At 61.5% G+C, this 16,687-nt stretch overlaps 1 protein-coding gene across 4 annotated transcripts in view; it reads left to right on the top strand.

Annotated features, from left to right (window-relative positions):
• Positions 1-13,095, top strand: part of AP2A2 (adaptor related protein complex 2 subunit alpha 2) — a 67,849-nt gene extending 54,754 nt beyond the window's left edge. For all 4 annotated transcript variants that reach the window (XM_068978599.1, XM_068978600.1, XM_068978602.1 and 1 more), the window contains 11 exons: positions 508-605; positions 979-1,210; positions 1,476-1,649; positions 5,675-5,835; positions 8,377-8,459; positions 9,847-9,936; positions 10,722-10,845; positions 11,502-11,618; positions 11,704-11,773; positions 11,907-12,041; positions 12,734-13,095. In XM_068978599.1, coding sequence (XP_068834700.1) covers positions 508-605; positions 979-1,210; positions 1,476-1,649; positions 5,675-5,835; positions 8,377-8,459; positions 9,847-9,936; positions 10,722-10,845; positions 11,502-11,618; positions 11,704-11,773; positions 11,907-12,041; positions 12,734-12,811 — 1,362 coding nt within the window. In that variant the 3' untranslated portion in view covers positions 12,812-13,095. The remainder of the gene's footprint in view (positions 1-507; positions 606-978; positions 1,211-1,475; positions 1,650-5,674; positions 5,836-8,376; positions 8,460-9,846; positions 9,937-10,721; positions 10,846-11,501; positions 11,619-11,703; positions 11,774-11,906; positions 12,042-12,733) is intronic.
• The last annotated feature ends 3,592 nt before the right edge of the window (positions 13,096-16,687 follow it).

Below are 16,687 nucleotides of genomic sequence, written 5' to 3' on the forward strand. Positions count from 1 at the left end.
CCTCCCTGCTTCCCTGCCAGCTCTGGGCCCGCGTCCACCTCCACGGGCGTCTCAGTGCCACGTCTCCCTGATTTCCACATGGCTGCCCCGGGTGAGGTGCTCTTGGTCGGCCAGAGGCTGCCTGAGCAAGCTGCCCAGGGCAGGGGGCTCCCACTGGCCTCCATGTGCCCCTGCCCCTGTCCAGGGTCTGAACCGTAATTTTTGGGAGCAGCTCCTGTTGAAGGGGTGGGATCAACCACGGACCTGTCCCCGGGCTCCCTTGCTACTGACTCTTCTGCTGAAGTGGCCGGGAGCAGGGAACGGGGTGGGCAGTGTGGTTGGAGGGGGGGCAGAGGGCTCAGGAGGCTCTGGGGACTGTGGCCACGTGCGCAGGCTCCCTGGGAAGGCCCCTGGGCCGCCCTCCTGGTTCCTCACGCAGCTCGGCCGCTTTCTCCGGAGGCCGAGCCCGTGCCGCCTCCACCTGTGCGTGAGCTCTGGGCGCTGGGTTCACGGCGTGCTCCTCCACAGGCGCTGCAGGCCTCGGCCTGCCACGAGAACCTGGTCAAAGTTGGCGGCTACATCCTCGGGGAGTTCGGGAACCTGATAGCAGGGGACCCGAGGTCCAGGTGAGGCTCTCGCCTGATGCCTGGTCGAGGCCAGCTGATGTCTGGAAGTCCTCGGACAGCCCGGAGCGAGGGCATGTCCGTTGAGGACGACTGTGCGGAACATGGGGATTCTGGGGGAAAGGAGGTGTGGCCAGTGGCCGACGCTGTTTCGGGGGAGCCTGTACTCGGCCTGGAGCTGGAAACGTGCAGGTCCTGGCGAGGGTGGGGCTCCTCTTCACTCCCGGCCCCCCCGTCCCGGGGGCTCAGGCAGGGTGGGCGTGGCGCGGCATGAGACCGAGAGGCGGTGACTCTGTGCCCGTGTGCCCCCCGCCCCGCAGCCCCCTGACCCAGGGAGAGGCGGTGACTCTGTGCCCGTGTGCCCCCCGCCCCGCAGCCCCCTGACCCAGTTCCACCTGCTGCATTCCAAGTTCCACCTGTGCAGCGTGCCCACCAGGGCGCTCCTCCTGTCCACCTACATCAAGTTTGTGAACCTCTTCCCGGAGGTGAAGGGCACCATCCAGGACGTGCTGCGCAGCGACAGCCAGCTGAAGAACGCCGACGTGGAGCTGCAGCAGCGTGCGGTCGAGTACCTGCGGCTCAGCACCGTCGCCAGCACCGATATCCTGGTGCGACCCCCCTGTCCCCCCATCCCCTCATCCCTGGGCCGCCCTCTTCCCCCCATCCCCCCTCATTATCCCCGTCCCCCCGCCCCCGTCCCCCCGCCCCCCCCATTCCACCCCATCCCCGGGCCACCTGGTCCCTGTCGTCCCCCACCGTTTCCCCCTGTCCCCCCACCCCTGCCGTCCCGCTGCCCCGTCCCCAGGCCGCCCTGGGTGGGGGCTGGAGGCCATGGGGCTTTGTGCCCTGCCGACCTGGGCTCCTTTCCCCCAGGCGACTGTCTTGGAGGAGATGCCCCCCTTTCCAGAGCGTGAGTCCTCCATCCTGGCCAAGCTCAAGAAAAAGAAGGGCCCGGGCACTGTGACCGACCTGGAGGAGGCCAAGCGGGAGAGGAGCGCCGATGTCAACGGGGGCCCCGAGCCTGCCCCGGCCAGCACCAGCGCTGTGGTGGGTCCCTCCCGAGGGCCCTGCCTGCACAAGCTCCGGGGCGCCTGGTGCCCGAGGTTCAGGACTCCGGATGGTGTCCTGGGTGGGCTGACCCAGACGCAGTCTTTGTTGTTAGACTGTCAGACGGTCATCTGGGGTCCTCTCTGCTTTGGATTTGGAAAATGTGGTCATTCTTGCGTGACGGCTGCATGGGGGCCTCTCCTGCCACTCCGGGCTGGTTTCTAGGACTTCCACCTCCTGGGGTCCAGTAGTGGGTTAGAGCAAGCTCCCTGTTCACACAAGTGCCCTGAGAACGTGCCCTCTGATGTCTGTCAAGGAAGACGCCGTTTTCAGAGTTGTGTTTCCTCTCTCGTCCCCGCTTGGGGGGCTTCCAACCACCGCGGGCTTTGTGGCTGCCGCGTTGGGAGGCAGTCTGGAGAGCAGGCCCCACCCTGGATGCTGGTCTGGCGATGTGGCCAGCTGCTCACACTGTCCGGCAGCCCCAGTGAGGATGCGCCCGAGATAGAGGTGCCACGTGCCTGTGCGTGGACAGCCTGGGGCCAGGATGGTTTGCTTATGTATGGTGCCAGGATGCTTGTGTGTGAGCCCTGGCGCTCTACATGTGGGGGCACTCGCCTGACCCCAGGCCCGCCGTGAAGCCTGTGCTCACGCCTGGCCCTGGGCTTGGGGCCTGTCACAGTCAGGACCTCCCACCCAAGCCCTGGCGCCAGCTCTGCAGAGGAGCCTGGGGTGGTGCTGGGGATGGAGTTCTTGTGTGTCCCCAGGGTTCAGGTGGTCTGATGGGGGCGGGGTAGATGAGGCAGGAGGGCAGAGAAGGGCCAGGGTCCCTCCTGCGTGGGAGTCTCGTCCTAGGGCTTCTGCCTCCAAACTCAGAGGGGAGGCTCCACCTTGAAGTGGCGCTGAGATATCTGGGCTTTATTGGGGAACCTGTTACGCCTTTCACTTCTGTGTAGCATCAGCTGGAACCCCTTTTGCTTAGGGTTGCACATCCCCCCGGAGGTGGTTTTGTTTGGGACTGTCGGGGGGGCTCAGCCCCTGTGGCTCCAGGATGCTTGTCCGTGCATCTGTGGGGTGTCTGCAGGCTGCCTGTGCCCTGGGCTTTGGGCTGGAGGGGGAGGGGGGCCCGGAGCTGCCCCCCACCCCATGGGCTGCAGCCCCCTGGGCAGGCGTAACCTGTGCAGACCGTGCACCAGGCCAGCTCCGTGGGGAGGGTCTCCCCGCGTCCTGAGAAGAGGGCCAGGTGGTTAGAGGGGTGACTTCCAGCGTTGCCAGGCAGAGGTCCTGCAAGGAGTCTGGGGAGGGAGCTGGCGGCCTGGGGGATCTCCCAAGGAACCGCCTAGCGTTTGTGTGTTCACATTTGACTTAGTGGGACAAAAGGGTTTTTCTACCTTAGAAAGCATTTGAACTGTTCTTCAGGAACCAGTGATAGACGTCTTGCAGCAGGTGGCGGGGTCCTGAGCCGGTGGGCAGGCTCCCAGCAACCACAGAGACCTGGCTGGTGGGCGGGGCTGCCTGTGACTTGTCCCCCAGACTCCCCAGCCGCACCAAAGCTTCTGCTGATCCTTCCCCACCGGCCCTCTGGCTCTGGGCCCTCCCTTCTCCTGGGGATTCCAGCCTGGCCTGTTCTGTGTCTGGCGCCACCCTGCCTGCCCACCAGCCCGCTTCCTGCCATGGCTGGGCCTTAGTGCATTGCTGCCCTCGAGTCCTCAGGCCTCCCAGACCCACAGCCTCTCTGCACACGTGTGTTCTGTGACGCTTCCTTGTCTTCATGTGGAATCCATGTGTGAGGTCATCTGCCTACACATGGAGTTGTTTAAGAAATGCGGTGCAGCCCCAGATATTAAAGGGAGAGGGGCAGTCACTCGTGCCGAGGCCGTGGTTCCATCCAGGATGTCACCTAGAGCGGGACATCCTGGGGTGTGAAGTCAAGTGGGCTTCAGGAAGCGCTTCTGTGAACAAAGCTAGTGGAGGTCATGGAGTTGCTGCTGAGCTGTTTTGAATCCTGAAAGATGATGCTATTAAAGCACTGTACTCAGTACGCCAGCAAGCGTGGAAAATTCAGCAGTGGCCGTAGGACTGGAAAAGGTGAGTTTTTATTCCAGTCTCTAAGAAGGTCTATGCCAAAGAATGTCCAAACTGCCTCACAATTGTCCTCATTTCACATGCTAGCAAGGTAATGCTCAGAATCCTTCAAGCTTGGATTCAGCAGAACGTGAACCGAGAACTTCGAGATGTTGAAGCTGGATTTAGAAAAGGCAGAGGAACCAGAGATCAGATTGCCAACATTTGATCATGGAGGAAGCAAGGGGGTTCCAGGAAAACATTTGCTGCTGCACCGTCGACCGCACTGAAGCTTCTGTGTGGATCACAGCAAACTGGAAAGCTTCTTACGGAGACGGGCCTACCAGACCACCGAACCTGTCTTCTGAGAAACCTGTACACAGGTCAAGAAGCAGTGGTTAGAACTGGACATGGAACAGCTAAGTGGGTCCGAATTGGGAAAGGCTGTATATTGTCCCCTTGCTTATTTAACTTCTACGCAGAGTACATCATGTGAAATGCTGGGCTGGTTGAATCGCAAACTAGAATCAAGGTTGCTGAGAGAAATATCAACCACCTCAGATAAGCAGATGGCACCACTCTAATGGCAGAAAGTGAAGGGGACTAAAGAGCGAGCCTCTTGAGGAGGGTTACGGAGGAGAGAGGAGCGTGCCGGCTCACGGCTCCACAGCCGTAAGCTCAGCGGCGCCGGCCCCGCCCTGGGCGCCGGGCTGCCCCTGCTGCACCCAGCTCTGTGGCCCTGTGGCCTGTCGCCCGTCAGGTTCCTCTGTCGACAGCAGTCTCTGGTCCCATCACTTGTCAGCAAGGAGAAGGGGAGAGAGTGGAGGCACTGGCCGATTTTATTTTCTTGGGCTCTCAGATCACTGCGGATGGTGACTGCAGCCATGAAATTAAGACACTTGCTCCTTGGAAGAAAAGCTCTGACAAACCTAGACAGTATATTAAAAAACAGAGACATTAGTTTGCCAACAAAGTTCTGTACAGTCAAGGCTATGGTTTTTCCAGCAGTCATGTACAGATGTGAGAGTTGGACCATAAAGAAAGAAGGCTGAGCTTCGAAGAATTGATGCTTTTGAACTGTGGTTCTGGAGAAGACTCTTGAGCATCCCTTGGACTGCAAGGAGATCCAACCAGTCCATCCTAAAGGAAATCAGTCCTGAATATTCATTGGAAGGACTGATGCTGAAGCTGAAGCTCCAATACTTTGGCCACCTGATGGGAAGAACTCACTCGTTGGAAAAGACCCTGATGCTGGGAAAGATTGAAGGCAGGAGGAGAAGGGGATGGCAGGAGGAGAAGGGGATGGCAGGAGGAGGTGGCTGGATGGCATCACCGACTCGATGGACAAGAGTCTGAGTGAACTCCGGGAGCTGGTGACGGACGGGGAGGCCTGGTGTGCCGCGGTCTGTGCGGTCTTACAGTCAGACACGACTGAGCGACTGAACACCTACTGCGAGTGGCCCCCGGGTTCTTGCTTCGACGTGATCCGCAGGATCATAAGAACCCTGCGGGCTTCTGGAACTTGTGTGCCTGGGCGGGGGCAGTGCCACCTCTATGCAGCCGGCGAGGGGACATGTGAGTGACTGATGAGCTGCACGTTGCGTCTCCTGTGGTTTGAGAGGGGTGTTGGAAGGACTTTGTTCTTTGTCATCTGCCTCGTGTCAAAACTTAAAAAAAAACAACAAAGCAGTTAGAAAAAATCTGTTCTGCAGAACTTTGATCCACTTTTTCTCTGTAACACAGTAGGACTTAGAGATGTCTGCGGGTGCATGCTCGTATGGTACCCGCTTAGTCATTTCGCCTCTTCCGACATTTTTAGATGCTTGACAGTAACGTGCACAGCTGTGTCTCTGAAACCAGACATTTCTTTTCAGTGCTGTGGGCGGTGAGGGTGCAGGCACTTGTGTTGCGTGAAGCCATGCCTGGCAGCGTCTGCACTGACCTGCTCTTTCCCTGTTTTCCAGTCCACGCCGTCTCCATCGGCAGACCTCCTGGGTTTGGGGGCTGCGCCCCCTGTCCCCGCAGGCCCCCCGCCCTCTTCCGGCGGGCTGCTCGTGGATGTCTTCTCAGACTCGCCCTCCGCGGCTGCGCCCCTGGCTCCCGGCTCCGAGGACAACTTCGCCAGGTAGCCTACCTCCCGACCCGAGGGGGGCCTCCCTCTCTCCTGAGTGTGTCCCAGCCCGGCGGCAGGCGGCACCCGGCGTCCATCCCCGTAGCCCCTCACCCTGCCGGGCCTGCGCCCTGGACTCCGCGTCTCCAGTTATTGAGGGAACTGGGACTCCAGGCGGGCAAGGGAGCGGGCCGCCCCAGGGCTCTCGCCGCAGCTCATGCCGTCCTCTGCACTGTGCCCCTGGGCCTCCAGTTGTGCCTGCGGCTGCCCTCCAGGGGCCCAGCTGGTGTTTCAGAAGCGCTCTGCAGTTGCACAGTCGCTGCTTTGGCCTGGGGGGGGGTCTGTAACAGACCCCCAGGCCCTTCCTGCGCCGCCTCTGGCCGCTCCCCCCTCGTCGCCTGCGTGACCGCTGTCCCGCGTTGGTGTGCCCGCTGTGGGCTGGCGGAGTGCTGCCTGGGCTTGCCTTCGCTGTGTCCCCTGAGGCTTCCCTCCCTCCCTGCCTTCAGTGCTTGGTGGGTCCTGTCCCTTCTCGGCTTGCTCTTTGTGCTTCTGTCTCTTGAATCTTACGTCTGGATGAGAGGTGGGCACCCCCCACCAAGAGCAGAGCGGCTGCCCGGCCTCGGTCCTGGGCCGTGGCGGCTGTGGTCTGCAGCCTCCGCCCTCTGCCCGCCCCGCACGCCGACCGGCTTCCTATGCTGCGGGAGTGACTGGGCGGGCAGCTGGGCAGGGCTCCTCCTTGTCTGGCTGTGGCTGAAAACAGACTTTGTTTAGATTGAGATGTAGTTGGTTGATATCAGTGACTCGCGGCTTCTGTAGACACCAGAACAGCGGCTGTCTTTGCCTGAGCGTGGGGCGCGTCCGTGTCGCTTCCTGTGTGGCGCACGGCCGGCTGCGCCTCCCCATCCCCGCCCCGGCTTCCCTCTCCCGCTTCCTTCTCCCCGCTGGTCACCGCTGGTTTGCCCTCTGTCTGTGAGTCTGCTTCTGTTTTGATATATGCGTTTAGTTCGAGTCCATGTGTGAATGGTGACACACAGTCTCTGTCTTTCTCTGATTCATTTCCTTAGCATAACGCCCTCCGGCCCGTCCATGTGTCACACCTGACAGAATTTCACTCTTTTCTATGGCTGAGTAGTATTGTGTCATACATATGTGTGTGCGTGTGTATGTATGTGTGTGTGTATACACACCCCCCGCGTCGTTATCCACTCATCTGCTGCTGGACATCTGGGTGGTGTCCGCATCTTGCTGCTGTAAACAGCTCTGCGCTGAACGTGGGGGCACATGTATCTTTCTGAACGGTGTCTCTGCCCTTTCTGGATATATACCCTGCACTGGAATTGCTGAGTCAGGTGGTTGCCCTGGGTGGGGAAGATCCTCTGGAGAAGGGAATGGCAACCCACTCCAGTGTTCTTGCTGGAGAATCCCATGGACACAGGAGCCTGGCGGGCTAGAGCCCATGGGGTCACAGAGAGTCAGGCACGACTCAGCGACTGGCCTTTCCCCTTTCACGGCAGCTCTAGTGTTCTCTGAGGACCCTGGGTGCCCTGCCCGCGTCTGCAGCAGCTCACCCGCCAGCAGCGTGCGCGCCCCCCCCACCCGCCAGCAGCGTGCGCAGGCCCTCCCCCGCCGTGTGCTCACTGACACGTGTCTCTGTCCGTGGTGGCGGCTGTTCTGGCCTGGGTGAGGTGACATCTCACCGTTGTCGTGGCCCCCGTCTCCCTGCTGGTGCGTGATGTGGAGCACCTCCTCACCTCCCTGTGGCCATCTGGGTGTCTTTTTTGGGAAACTGGCCGCGCAGGCCTTCCGCCCGGTGTCTGATTGGGCGGCTCGGTTCCTGGGACCGGAGCTGCGTGAGCGTCTGTGTGTTTGGAGGTTGGCCCCGCGCTGGCTCTGCCGTTCGGAGGCGTGTTCTCCCGCTCAGGGGGTTTTTGCTGGTGGTGTCTTCTATCGTGCGGAAGCTTCTAATTAGACCCCGCTTGCTTTTGCATTTGTTCCGTTTGCCTTAGGAGCTGATCCAGGAAAATGTTTCCTGTGGTTTATGTGAAAGAGTGTTCCGCCCATGTTCTCTTCTAGGAGTTCAGTGGTTTCAGGTCTCATGTTTAGGTCTTTAATCCACTTTGGGTTTATTTTTGTGTATGGCGTGAGAAGGTGTTCTGGTTTCATTGTTTTCCACGGAGCTGTCCAGCTTTCCCAGCGCCAGGGGCCGGGGGAGCAGGGGAGGGGCCGGGCGGGCGTGTGTGCGCGCGCACGTGTGTGTGTGTGTGTGTGCGCGTGTGTGTTGGGGGGGGTGCCTGTGTTCTGCCTGTGTCAGTGGGAAGCCAGGGGCAGGTGAGCAGCGCTTTCACGGACAGCAGGCTGACCCGCCCCGGGGGCCGCGCTCGGCTCACCTGTCTCCGGGGGCGCTTGCAGCGGAGCTCACTGGAATGTCCCCTGCCTTTCCCATTCTGTCCCGGAGAAGGCTTCCAGCCTTCGTGCCCCTTAAGCCCCTTTTCAGAACTGGTCTTGTATTTTCAGTGGGTGACTCTGAGTGACTCACACGCTGTCCCTTGTCCCCAGGTTTGTCTGTAAAAATAACGGTGTGTTGTTTGAAAACCAGCTGCTTCAGATTGGACTGAAGTCTGAGTTTCGGCAGAATTTAGGTATGTGTTTTACTTCTTGAGTGAAAACGTCTCTCATAAGGGTCTGGTTTCCAGAATATATAAAGGACTCCAAGTCAGAAACAGAAAGAACCCAAGTGGGAAAATGGGCAGAAGTCTTGAATAGACATTTCTTTGAGGAAGACATTCAGGTGTCCAGAAGCGCTAGACAAGGTGCCTAGCATCACTAACAACCTGGGAAGTGCGGTGAGGCCACACTGAGGCGCGTTCACATCCGCAGTGTCTACTGTGAGCAAGGAGCCAGCGCCGGAGGACAGGAGGGACCAGAGCCCCGTGCGCTGCTGGTGGGCCTGTCAGTGAGGCGGCTGTTGTGGAAACACTGGAGGTTTCTTACGAGATTAAAAGTAGGGCCATCATGTACATGACCTAGCCGTTCCGCTTCTGGGTGTTTACCCAATTACGTGACAAGAGGGAAGGGCTGAGCAGACACCCGCACACCCACGTTGGCAGCAGCATCAGGCACAGCCGCCAAAAGGCGGAGACAGCCCCAGTGCCCACCCCTGAGGAGTGCACGCACCGGGCGTGGTGTGAACCCACCGCGGTGCGGCTCAGCCTTAAAGGGGAGGAAACCCTGACACAGGCTGCAGCGTGGATGCCCCTCGAGGATGCGACGCTCAGGGAAGCAAGCCAGCTGCAGAGGAGGTCCCTGGAGGGGTCTCACCCGCAGACACAGGGAGTGGGCGGGGCCGGGGCTGGGGCCGTGGGGGGAGGGCAGTGAGCGTCCAGTGGGGACGGAGTGTCCGTTGGGGAAGATGGACAGATTTCTGGGGATGATGGTGGGGAAGGTAACACGGCCAGGGGAATGTTCTAGTGTCCCGAGCTGTGCGCCTGGAAATGGTTAGATGGTAAATTGCAGATTATATATATTTTACCACACTTTTTAAAAAAGCTGTTTTTGCTCCCGCCATATCCCCCGCAAATTATGCACGCTGACTGTTGGGACTGCCCCCTCCCTGTACCCTCGTGGAGCCTGTCCTGGAAGCGAGTGGGGAGTAAGCAGGGAGGAGGCAGTGTGTCTGCCCTGCAGGGACCCTGACCCTTCTCAGTGAAACTCAGAACTTTGCATTGAGTTTAGGAATTAACTCCGGGCTATCGTGGAGTCAGCCAGGCGCTCGGTGTTTCTTACACTGTAGGGGAGCCATGCATGCCTGTGTGTGCTTTCTAGGAGCGATGAGGTCCCGTTCCATCCGGGACTCCACGGGTGCAGACGTCCACGGAGGCCTGCGCCTTCTCCTCTGATGGCACAGGGCTCCCCGTGCTGCGCCCGAGGGGTCGGGGTGCGGTCGGGGTGGGGCGGGGGCTCTGTTCTACCCCTGCCGCTCAGGGGCTGCGATGTGCGCTGTGAACAGGCTGCTCTGCTCACTTCCAGGCCGCATGTTCATATTTTATGGCAACAAGACCTCCACACAGTTCCTGAATTTTACCCCGACACTTATCTGTTCGGACGACCTCCAGGCCAATATCCTTGGTCCTGTTGCCACTCGGGCCACAGGCAGAGTGGGTGGGAGGATGGACTGGGAGGACGCTCCCGGGGCTGGTCCTGCAGCTTCAGGGTCTCTGACTGCTCTCAGGCTGCGTGTCCATAACCCTGAAAACTGCCTGCAGGCGCGCTCTAGCCTCCCGTCACTAGAGAAGTCCCCAGGCAGGGCCAGGGCCGGGGCACCGGGACCAACTGCAGCCGCAGACAGCCCTGGCGGACAGCAGGGCTGGATGTGAGCGCCTCCCGTCCGTCAGCCTCACCATCCGGGGGCCTGTCAGGGAGGATGGACTCCCAGATAGTGAGGGGCGGACAGCCGAACTTGACCGCCCAGGGCGCCACCTTTTTTGGAGAAACTGTGAAGTAGGAACCTCCTCACCTCAGACCAGATCTGTTTTTCAGTGAGTTCATTCGTTCAGTTGTGTCTGACTCTCTGCGACCCCGTGGACTGCAGCACGCCAGGCTTCCTTGTCCAGCACCACTCCCAGAGCTTGTTCAGACTCATGTCCCTTGAGTTGGTGATGCCACCCAACTATCTCGTTTTCTGTTGTGCCCTTCTTCTCCTAAGATCTGTCTTTATTTAAGATAAACACCTTTCAAATGTAGACTGTTGACGCTCAGTTTCTGTGGCTACCCATTAAAGACAGCTTGCAGGTTTTTTCTGTGGGCAGGATGAGTGCTCTGCCCTGCTGAGCCCTCCTGGCCCCCCTTGGCCGCGGGGCTCAGCTGCGTTCCCCTCATTGCCTCGGCCTCCTTGACTCCCGCACATCTGAGCCTGCAGACGAAGCCCGTGGACCCAGCCGTGGATGGGGGCGCACAGGTGCAGCAGGCGGTCAACATTGAGTGCGTGTCTGACTTCACGGAGGCGCCGGTCCTCAACATCCAGTTCAGGTGGGTGCGTGGGCGTAGCCGTCACTGCCGTGGCGCGGGGCCTGCTGCTCGGAGGCCGGCTGCGCAGGAGCGCCTGGTGAGGGTCCTCCCCAGGTGCATGCTCGGTGTCACGCCCCACACGCAGGCTGGCTATCTCTGGCATGTCTATGTTGCTGCCTTGCTCGTTCCTGCTGTTTTTCAGCAGCCAGTAGAGTGAGTGAGCAGGCTGCCCTGTTGGGTGTCTGTAAGGTTAGATTCTGGAAAAGCATGCTCTGAAACGTGAACTGCATAGGGACTTGGAGACAGTGTACCGTGTAGAATCGAGGGAAATAGACGTGCAGAATTTTGTTTCATTCTGTAGGCGCTCTTTTCTTTAGTCGTTTTATGGAAGGAAGGAATGACCTGCACAATTTAAACTCACTTGGACTGCTGGGGAACGGGAAGAGGTGGCAACTGTCCCTGCTCGTTGTGACCAACCTGGCAGCGTTGGCTGAGGGTGTGTTTCCCAGCATCCCCGGCTCTCGATGACTGTGTGCTGGAGATGGACAGTCTTCCTGGGGCCCCGGGCCGCCCTTCTGTGCCTCAGGGGTCTCGCACTCAGGACCTGGTCCTGGCTGAGTCTCGGGTTTTCTGCGCATTCGTGGACTCCTCCCAGGGGACCTCTGTGTTGCTCACAGGTATGGGGGAACCTTTCAGAACGTGTCTGTGAAGCTGCCTATCACACTCAACAAGTTTTTCCAGCCCACGGAAATGGCTTCTCAGGATTTCTTCCAGCGCTGGAAACAGCTGAGCAAGTGAGTGGCAACTTGTCCATAGGTGGACAGGTGGGCGGGGGCCGGGCTGCAGCCAGCTGACAGGGCGGCTGCTCTGTCCCCACAGCCCTCAGCAGGAGGTGCAGAGCATCTTCAAGGCCAAGCACCCGATGGACACAGAGGTCACCAAGGCCAAGGTACTGGTCTTGCGATGGACGTTCCCAGGGTCGGGGCGTGGCCTGGCGCTCTGAGGAGACTGCTGGGCTCTCCTCTCGGAGGACTCCCCTCTGCCCGGCGCCACGGGCTCCTGCTTCTCCCCTTTCTCCCCAGATTATCGGCTTTGGCTCTGCGCTCCTGGAGGAAGTCGACCCTAACCCTGCCAACTTTGTGGGCGCTGGCATCATACACACCAGGACCGCCCAGATTGGGTGCTTGCTGCGCCTGGAGCCCAACCTGCAAGCCCAGGTGCAGCCCTTGGTGTCGCTGAGCACGCTTGGGTGGCGGTCACCGCAGTGGAGTGTGTGCACAGGGAGGTGGCGGGTCCCACGGGTGGCCATCTGGTGCGCTGCACAGAGGCGCACACCTGCCTCACCACCACCACCGCCCACTGGTGCCCGCGACATTCCCATCACCCCATGGAGCTCCTGGGCACCCCCCGGGAGGCCGCGCTCTGCGGCGTGGGGCCCCCAGCTTCAGCAGGCGCTTGTTGCTGCTGCGCCCGTGGCAGGCCCTGGTGGAACATGTGGGGAGGTGCACTGTTGGCTCGTCCGGCACGCCTGTCCGTGGACGTGGGGCTGCTGCAAACATCGGGTGTCCTTTGTGTGCACGTGACTTCATTTCTTGTGGGTGCCACCCGGGTGGGCTGGCAGGCTCACGGCATCCAGGCACCGTCAGCGCTGCTGCCCCGCCGCAGTGCAGTCCTGCTGCCCAGCAGCTGTGCTTGAAGGCTCCAGTTGGTCCCCATGTACACAAGCGCTTGTTATGTCAAGCTTTTATTTTAGCTGAAAGCGCCTTTGATGCTTGAGTCTGTCAAACTGGCTGCCTCAGGGAAGGGCTGAGCAGGGCCTTTGGGGGCTGCTGGGCGGGGCCTGGCCCCAGGGTGGCTGCTGCCCGGAGTGCCCCCGCCCCACCACTACCTGCTGTGTCCTCTGTTCCAGATGTACCGACTGACACTGCGGACCAGCAGGGAGACCGTCTCTCAGAGGTTGTGTGAATTGCTGTCAGAACAGTTTTAAAGCAGCAAGGGCGGAGCGTCACGCTCCCGCCTGTGCATCTCTCCTGTCTCCACCGCTCTTTGTTGCTGAGCTGCAGGTCCTCGCCCTGCCCGGTGTCACAGCCCCCAGCGCCTCCCAGCCCCGCCTCTCGGCCTCGTCCCTCCTGGGGATGGATGGGGAGCCTGTGTGCCCTTGAGGAAGGGGAGGCTCAGCCTGGACCCAGCCAGCCTGCCGAGTCAGGTGGAAGGGCATGGCTCCCGGGATCAGTTCTTACAGAAATCAAGACAGTTCTGTGGTTAAGTCTGCACATTAAAGGGAAATTAGAAGTTCAAATGAACGTGGAGTTTTTTTTTGAAACTCTCGCAGGATGCCGTGTTCTCTTACTGGTGGTTCAGCTCTGACGCCCTCAGAGGAGAGGCCGTGTTCTGTCTGCAGAACTAGGTCTCGGCTGCTTGGATGGGCGATGGGGAGGCTGTGGGTGTATTTGCTGGGGGCCTGGGGGCCTGTGGGCACTGAGTTCTGCATCTGCAAGTTAGACGGGGCTGTGTTCTCAGTGGCTGTCAGGGAAAACTTGTCCTGCCCAGACTGAGTTCGGCTCCCTTCCCCAGGGCTGTGCTGTTAAAGGGGGGCTTGTAAGGCCCTCCCACTGAGTCCTGGTGTGCACAGGGGAGGAGGGTCCCTGGTGGCCCTGGAGAGTGTGTTCCTGGCCTCACGCGTCTTTGAATTCATTTGGGTCACGGGGCCCAGGGCTGGGTCCCGGTTGTGATCGCAGGGTGTGGCATGGTTTCTAGAGAAGATTCTGGAAGGTGGGCCATCTCTTCCCTGTGCAGTGGTCCTAACCTGTTGGGGTCACGACTGCAGGCTGAGGTGTCATGGACCCTGGCCTGTGGGTGGGAGCAGGGAGGCCTGCGTGTGGCCGGGGAGCGGGGAGCCGGGCGGGGCTGAGGTGGCAACAGCCCCCCCCGTGCGTGGCTCTCCGCGCTTCACCTGTACCTTGAGATGCCCAGGCGGGGCCTGTGTCATTCCCTGGGTTTCCAGGGGAGACCAGGCTCCTTGCCACCCCATGGGGGGCACCACATGGGTCAGGGGAACGTGGTGGCCCTCTGCCAGGTGCAGGTCCTTGGGGAGGCGACTTCTGGGAGTTGCCCTGTGGGTGCTGGGGTCCCACCATGCTGCTGATGCCCCACTAGAGGTTCCCACACCTGGCACCCTGCACAGTCCTCCACGTGCGGCCTGGGGGCCTGAGGCTACGTGGGAGAGGCAGCTGGCGGCGCCGCTTGGCACTGCAGGTGGGTGGTGCGGCCGTCCTGCTTTTCCTTCAGGCCCCAGTGTGTGGGCTGCCCAGCTCTGGGCTGGTTTCCTGTTAGCCGATGCCCTCCCACCACCCACCATTCTAGCTGAGCGTCCCATCTGCAAACCAAAAGCAATGCCGGGGTAGTTATGGGAACGTGTGGTTTCTAGAGAGAAAGGCCCTGTGGGGCCGTAAGCGCCGATGACCCGGGCTGTCGTCTGGCCCCAGTTCCCAGTCGCAGGGCAGAAGCCTCGGTGCGTCCAGGTGACGTCCCTTCTGCTCTGCAGTTGGGCTCAGAACATGCGTGGAGCCTGCAGGACTCACCGTACATGTTGGGGGCCCGCCTTCTAGAGGCCGGGGGTCTAGGGGACGCGGGGGCCCACGAGTTCCTTTCTGGAGAGTAAGCCTGCTGAGCTCAGGCGGGGTGACTCCAGCCACCGGTGGGGTGCAGGGCCCCTCAAGACGGAGGGTGTCACGGGAGAGTAGTCCTGAGCTAGGAGGGGGGCAAGGGCCTGCAGGGGAGGGGAGGGGAGGGCCTGGGGCCACAGCAGTGTCCCTTCTGGGCCCAGACTGGTGTTGGGCCAGTGCCGTGGACCTGGAGTGGGTCTGGGAACTTAGGAGTGCACGGGCGCGGGAGCCAACAGGAGTCTGCGAGCCTTTGTGCTTTGACCAGGGCCAGTTTATTGCCGTCTGTTCGCCAGGGTGTGGCGCCTGGGTGCCCCCTCGCCAGGGTGAGCCCTGTCGGCAGGCCGGTGGGGTGCCCCCGCCTCGCTTCCCTCTGCGTGCTGTGACCTGTGTCTCTCCCCGACCCTCTGCCCGGGGGCCCGGCTCCCCAGGAGCCCCTTCTGGACAGCCTTCCGTGCTGCTCCCCCCCCGGTCTTGGTCCCAGCGGGACTGGAGGCTGTGCACGAGCACTGGGCATGGCAGGCAGCGCCCTGTGTGGCCCCGGAGGCCAGCCAGTCCCGTGCAGCCCGCTGGGGCCAGTCGGGGTCTGCAGGCCCCCCACCCGCACCCCCTTTCTCTCCGGGAGCCCGGATGAGCCACCTCCGAGGGCTCTCGGAGGCCACGGCTGTGCCTCGGAAGGGGCTGCGGGGCCCAGCGTGTCGGGCGGTTTTGTGGATGGAGCTCTAGTCTCCGCAGCGCCGGCGGCAGCACGCACAGCTGCTGAACACTTGCACTGTGAGTACCAGCTGCTGCCCCCACGCCGCAGGGTCCATGCAGGGCAGCACGAGCTCCGCTTCGTAGGAGCTGACAGGGTGGCAGCAGCTGCAGGTGGTGGCTACTTGCATGGTGTCCGTGTCGAAGCTGCAGAGGAGCGGTGGGGGGAGCATGCGTCAGGGCAGCCACCTCAGCGTGCCCCTCCCCGGCCTGTGGGGAGGTGGGCGCCAGGGTCCCAGCCTGGGCCTGCAGGGAGGGGCTGGCTCCCGTTTCGGAGCTCCCCCACTCCAGCAGGTGTGGCGCAGACAGGTGTGTGTTGGGGGGCCGGGGTGCCGGCAGCACACTGCTGGGGCTGGGAGCTCTCGGCGGGTCTTCCCTAGCTTCTGTGAGAAGAGTCTCTGTCAGGCAGGGTGGGCTCCCAGCCCAGGACCCGGACAGACACTGCCCGGGGCCGATGGCTCACCTGGCCGAGGAGGTGCACACACCCTCGCAGCGGGTCACCGTGATGTTGGCCGTGCACCCCTGGAAAGTGACTTCTTCCTCCGACTCCTTCACGCTGCAGGCCCCTGGGCGTGGAGAGGCGGGCGTCAGGCAGCGGCCCCGGGGCGTGGCCTCTGGGGGCTCCGCACCTGCCCCCTCGAGAGCAGGAGCTGACATACCTGGCCCTAGGGCGTGGGTTTTGAACCCCTTGTTGTGCGGCACAGTGGGTGGTGCTGGCTCCGCCGAGGGAAGGCTGCCAGCTGCCCGACTGCTTAGATGATCTGAACGGGGCCACGTGGGCACCTGCCCACAGTGGTGTCTCCCCTGGGCCCCCACCCTGGGTCCCGGACCTTCTCCCCTTGTCTGAGCCCCACCGAGGTCAGACCTCACAGCTTTGCGTAGAAACAAAGCCTGACGTTAAGTCTCTCGTTGTGTGTTTTCTTACTGAAAACTGGCTGCGTTGGGAGTCCCTCAAGGTCGAGGGTTTCTCAGAGGGTGAGGCAGATTGCAGCCCTGGCCCTGGTGGAGCCCTGCTCAGCCCCGGCCTCCCTCGCCACCTTCCTCCCCGGCCCAGCACCAACCTGTGGACGGAGGTGTCTCTGGTCTGCCTGTCTCAGTACCTGTGAGAGGGATGGGGTAGGTGTCAGTGTACCCACGGGGGCAGATGGTGTCGCGTGAGCTCCCTGCAGCGGTCTGTGCTACTGGGGCCGGGCGGGGTGTGGACCCGGCTGTGAGCTCTGCCCTGCATCCATCCCAGTGGACAGGCTTGGGTGCCCGTCAGAGAACTGGCAGTGTGGCACTCGAGTGAAAAGGGAAGACTGGACGGCGTCTCTCGCCTGCCCACCTGCCCCCTCGCGAGGCCTCCCTGTGGCTTCAAGCCCTGCCTGCCTTGCTTTTCCACCGGAGGTGAGGTGAGAGGCTTGGTGGGGACGGAGCTCGGGATGCGTCCTGTGGCTCCCAGTGCCCCA

This window comes from Capricornis sumatraensis, chromosome 8 (genome assembly GCF_032405125.1).
Source record: "Capricornis sumatraensis isolate serow.1 chromosome 8, serow.2, whole genome shotgun sequence".
NCBI lineage: Eukaryota > Metazoa > Chordata > Mammalia > Artiodactyla > Bovidae > Capricornis > Capricornis sumatraensis.